This window comes from Gastrolobium bilobum, unplaced genomic scaffold (assembly GCF_033153095.1).
Source record: "Gastrolobium bilobum isolate Gb01-03AN ecotype WA unplaced genomic scaffold, APGP_CSIRO_Gbil_v1 utg10696, whole genome shotgun sequence".
Lineage (NCBI taxonomy): Eukaryota > Viridiplantae > Streptophyta > Magnoliopsida > Fabales > Fabaceae > Gastrolobium > Gastrolobium bilobum.
In genome coordinates, this window is record NW_026899284.1 from 668,592 (window position 1) to 674,157 (window position 5,566).

A 5,566-nucleotide genomic window follows, 5' to 3' on the forward strand; every position below is an offset into this window, starting at 1 on the left:
TTTGGTTGTGGTTTTTGTCTGTAGACAAGGGCAGTGAGCCGAACTCCATAAACTCCTTATGACCCAAACTGAAAAACTGTAAGACTTATATTAAATAAAAATATTCAAATAAATATAAAAAAATTCAGAATGTTTCTCAGTTTTTGTTTTTATTTTAGTTGAAAACAGAAAAAGAAATGAAAAATAAAAGAAGATTTTAATTATTCTCATTTTCATGTTTAAAAAATGAAATTTCTTTTTTAGAAATTATTAAAATAACTAAAAAGTTTCAAATAATAAACAAATAAATTATCTTGATAAGTTTATTGAGTTTTTATTTTTATTTTAAGTTTTAGTCTGCTTGTCTTTCGAGAATTATCTATTTTATATCTGTTTGGATACTCTCTTTTTTTAAGCTACAAACTACTTATGAACTAAAGCTAAAAAAAAGAAGAAGCTAAAAACTGTTTGTAATTACATATAATTTTTAGCTTAAAAAAATACATATTTCAAGAAAATTATCTCTCTCTATCTTTATAACTCTTCATTTAAAAAAAACACGTAATTCAATAAAAATATATAAGAACTTAAAAGAAAAAACTCCTCCTAAAAATTTTTAGCTTTTAACTTTGGGGTTTGCATCTATCATGTCACATGACACAAAAAAATTTCCTACACACACAACATTTTGTGGAGCCCGCACTTTTTGAAACAAAAAAAAACTAAGACACGCAAAACGAATCTCTATAACATTACATAATCACTTTTCTTACCGTATAACTCTTATAAAAACCCTTTAACTTTTCTTAAAACTATTTGACCTAACTTTTCTTGTAAATAGTTTCTATCTTTAAAAAAATAGAGATACAAACATGCACAAATTCTAATGCTTAATATGCTAGACCAAGTGATGAGTTTGTCTTCATCCACGTAACCCCCACCATGTCACTTACAACCACTTCTTTTCAGTTTGATTATTATTAAACTTGTTGGCACTTCTGACTGAATAAGAGGTGCTGCTTGAAAATGGTTTTATCCAGTACCATTATTCTTTCTACTTCTCCATTTCCATCCCCTTCCGTACCAACTTCAACGGTAAGATGTTATTGAACATTCTAACCAAATTGCCATAAAATTCACAACATATAACGGGGAAGAAAAAAGGGTTTAATTTTCTTAAAATTTGGCTTAAAATATGCCTGCCAACTGTCATCATCTTGCACCTGATTGCTTTTCTGAATCTCTAGGTTGTCAAGTTGGAAACTTTTAATGGTGGGGTTATCGGAATTAGAGGAGTTACTGCTTCTTCAATGGCATCCGGAAATCGAAAATTAGCAACTTGTTATGTTTCGGGAGATGGCAAAGGTGCCTCTGTTGAGACTGATGTACCTTTCCCTATTGATTACTCTGAGCTTCTGGAACAAGTAAGTATGTTTCATGATCCTCCCTTTGCTTCAATTTTTTGTTAATTGTAACATTTAGCTTTGATATTGATGGCTCAATGTAGTGGTGGTTTGGTTATGTCAATCTTGTGTAGTGTAACAGTGTAAGTAAAATTTACTGAACCATAAATTTTAAAAATAAAAGGTAGCATTTGTAGTTCTCTGTAATGTACCAGATGCTAATGGAGCACTAAAATTCGTGTTTTTGTTAATGAATCAACCAACAGGCTAGACTAGCAGTGGAATTGGCTATGAAGGATAATAGACAGCTAATGGTGAGTAATATCTGATAGTAATTTTATTAGGAAACAAGAATCAAAGTTACACACACCAAACTGAGGAGGCAATCTATTATAGAGCCTGTAATGAACAACAATCTTATACAGGAGATTGAGTTTCCCACAGCTGGACTTGCATCCGTACCAGGTTCTCTTTAATTCTCTTTTCTCCTTTTGGTTTGAGTCCCATTTTACCGTTGTTTCAATCTATTTTTGTAAATGGATTCATCTCACTGTTATATCAGGTGATGGTGAAGGTGGAATAGAGATGACTGAGAGCATGCAATTGATTCGTGAATTTTGCGACCGCTTCATTATTTCAGAAAAAGCCACACGAACAAGAATAGTAATCCTCTTCATTTAGAGCATCATTCTTCTTTATGCTCCCAGCATGCTTTTCTGGATGACAATGCCTTTCTCTACATGTGAAATGTTCTATGGTTAAGAGAACCACGTATGTATCCCGCAAGGGGTATAGTATGTTTATATAGGGATATTCTTTGTAGCAATGGTATTGACCAAGGCCTTTACAAAGTTTCCCAGGTGCTATATAACAATAGGGGGTGGTGTTTAATGGCTACCGTGGCTCTTCAAGTGGACAAAGTAGCAGCTCATAGAAGTAATAGAATAGTGATGATCTCTCATTTGAGTGAGAGGGGTATTTATAGGTAGGGTTTGACTTTCTCAGCATAGAAAGAGAATAAGGAAGGAGGGGACAAACAATACCACCGTAGCCTGGCCTTGCTGGAACAAGACGCATTGCAGCCATTGTCAGTATACAATGGCTGCTTGTGCATGGGAAATGAGGAGGATATCCCTTGGGAGGCATTGTTTGTCTCCTTGGGAGATGCCCTCTGTAGGCCCTCAAGTATGAGCTCATCATATTGGGCCTAGACCATAGGGCCAATCAATTGGGTTGGCCAGAACAACATTTAAAAATTTGTTTGTGTTTCTTGCTTTTCTTTCACTTAACATGGAAGTTGAATTTGGTATAACTTTTTTTAAGAAAAAAGGAATCTTAACATACAATCTAATTAAGTTTACAGTTAGTTTCAAGTCTATTATTCTATAACTCCAATTGAGAGTATGTAAGCTTCCATTATGATCAGTACAACCAAGAGCCGAGATTTTATCATTGGGGATAATCAATTGTTTGATTGGTTCAAAAAGCTCTGACTTTCTCCTTTATGCATGTGGTATCCTCTTTCTTCATATGTGTGTTATCCACAAAGTTATTGCAGTTATTCAAAAGTTTCGCTTGTTCTGTAGAGATGGCCATGCAAAAGTTTTTATATTCATAATTCAGATTCATCACCTCATGTTGAAATTGATGCATAACCTTGTAAAAATCAGTTTTTTCCAGAGGCTAGCGAAGTTGACTTTGCCAGACAATCAGCCTTTAGTGGAGCTTCTTTTAAATTGGACTATCTCACAAAGCCTTCATTTTTTGAAGATTTTGGTTTTGTTGAGAAAGTAAAAATGTCAGACAGAGTGAAGGCAGGAGATGAACTTTTCTTGGTAGCCTACCCATATTTTAATGTCAACGGTAGATCCTAACTTCCTTTGTTCTTGTTGATATAAAACAATGGAAGTTCAATGACTACTATTTCATTGTATTTCAGAAATGCTTGTTGTGGAAGAGCTTTACAGAGAGGCTGTTCTGAACACTGAACGGAAACTGATTATTTTCAATGGAGAACTCGATCGTATAAGATCTGGTTGTATCCTTTGCCAAATTGTGTGGCTTTTTAATGTTTAAGCTGGATCTACCTGTTCCTATCCAGCATTTATTTAGACTTCTTTTCTTCAAAAAAAATAAAAAATTTGTAGTAAGTATTTAGAAAATAGGCACCAGAGAAAATAATGTCGAAGATGTGTGAGAAAATGAGTTTTACAACATCCAAAACTCTCAAACTCCGTCTGGGCTTACCCTGATATTCGTTATCCTTGAATGGATCAAGATTATCCACCGTTCTTCTACCCAAAGCTTGCTGCACTTACGAAGACCTTCCTACCTATGGCGGAAACTGTGTATTACATTCATAATTTCAAGGGTCGCAATGGAGGAACACTTTTCAGGTTTGCTAGCTAATTAACTCCAATCAGTCTAATATGTTTGGGAGGTCATGCTTGATGTTGTGTTAATATGGGAAATATTCAATAGGTAGACTTATTTCGAGGGCGAGTCTGGGGCACTGGTAAAGTTGCTCCTTAGTGACCAGAAGGTCACATGTTCGAGTCTGGGTGTCTTGTGTTGTTGTGCATGTGATTTTTTTCATTTGTCCTTTAGGTAGACTTAGTTTAGTTTAATATAACTGCTTATGAAACATGTTTTATTTATTTATTGTTGAGTGCATATACCTCTTATGTGTTGTGCGTTTGTTACTTTTTGCATAGGTGCTATCCAGGACCTTGGAAGGTGCTCAGAAGAGTGGGAAGTAATAAATATGTTTGTCTACATCAGCAGGATACTATGCCATCCCTCAAGGAAGTTGCCCTTGAGATTCTTCCTACAACTTGATAATTCAGGAAACCGAATTGGTAATCAATTCTAGTTTCTTTCGTGCCGTAGCTTAGTTAAATCCATATCGGTGTCATTTTCAGAGCTACAATATTGTTTTGATTTATATGCCTTTTAGACAAGAAACAATATTGGCAATAACTTCATGTCAATAAAGAACAACTCACCCTACTTTTTTGTTTACGAGGAAGGAAGATTGATGAAAAGCAAGTTTATTAAAACAAAGAAGAATCTTTTATGTTAATATAATTTATGTACTGATGAGCAACAGGGGTTGGTCTCCAGCTCCTTATGTAGTAGAGATTTAGAAAGAAGTCTACAGTTGGCATTTGATTAACGAAGTATTGAAGTTGTGGCCCAAAGGAATGGAATTTTCTAGCAAAAAATGGTGTCAATAGAAAGAAGTCTACACTTGGCATTTGTGCGTCTATGTACTATTGTGCAGAACTTTATCGGACAATCATTGAATTGATGTGTTTTTGTTAGAATACTAATGAAGATAGTTTTCTATATTTTGAGGCACTGTTTCCCACTGCAAAGAAAGCTTATCTATATTTTGGATGTGTCCTTGAACTTTTACCATAATAGTGCAGGAGATGATGATACATTCAAATCTTTGTATCTCATGTACAATATGACTACTATAGAGCCAATAGTAAGAGTATTCTAAACACCATTCATAACTTCCAGAGTAAGATTCATTTACATTAAAGGATTTTATTAATCTCATATAACATCAGAGAAACTTTCTTATGTCATAAAGATAGTCATGTGTGGACCCATTCACTTATAAAAAGAAAAAAAAAAGTAACACCGAAGTCGATGTATGTGTAGGAGAGAAAAATACTCTCCTACAACATAAGAATATATTTTCCCTACATTAAAATAGGTTAAAGTGTAAAACATTTTAAGGGAGGAAAATGTTATTTTTCAAAATAAAATAGAAGATGATGTAACTTAAACATATCCCATGAGAGGGGAGTATTATTTACTTCTTCTTTTTTTGGTAAAACAGAAAAGAGTGGACCAATATACATATATAATTATATATAGTACCAAGTACCGAATTAATAAATTTCAAACCAACAAAATAAAAGAAGAAATGTTCCCACCGCTGGTCTCTTGGAATGAACGTACAAGAAGAATTCATTATCTATACCTTTATTCTCCACTTTCAGTTTCTTTGATAGTGTTGAGCAATGAGAACATTGCATGACCCTATGCATAAACATTTTTTGTGGTTACACACGTTCAGCATAAAATAACCAAACACCAAGTTTCTCATTTCACGTGAAAATCGAATTCCCGATTACCTAATTACTTGGAGGGAAATGTATTTTTTATGT

The 5,566-nt window shown here is 33.9% G+C and overlaps 1 protein-coding gene across 2 annotated transcripts; it reads left to right on the forward strand.

Annotated features, from left to right (window-relative positions):
- The first annotated feature begins 949 nt into the window (after positions 1–949).
- Positions 950–4,747, forward strand: LOC133289196 (protein LPA3). 2 transcript variants are annotated; one of them, XM_061487081.1, is made up of 9 exons: positions 950–1,074; positions 1,227–1,403; positions 1,649–1,696; positions 1,808–1,847; positions 1,945–2,045; positions 3,053–3,245; positions 3,322–3,420; positions 3,661–3,778; positions 4,097–4,746. In XM_061487081.1, exons 1-9 carry the CDS (start codon positions 1,006–1,008, stop codon positions 4,218–4,220), a joined length of 969 nt encoding a protein of 322 aa, XP_061343065.1. In that variant the 5' UTR covers positions 950–1,005; the 3' UTR covers positions 4,221–4,746. The 2 variants fall into 2 exon arrangements, with proteins under 2 accessions (XP_061343065.1, XP_061343064.1); XM_061487080.1 differs by lacking the exon at positions 1,649–1,696 and having other exon boundaries at positions 1,727–1,847; positions 4,097–4,747.
- The last annotated feature ends 819 nt before the right edge of the window (positions 4,748–5,566 follow it).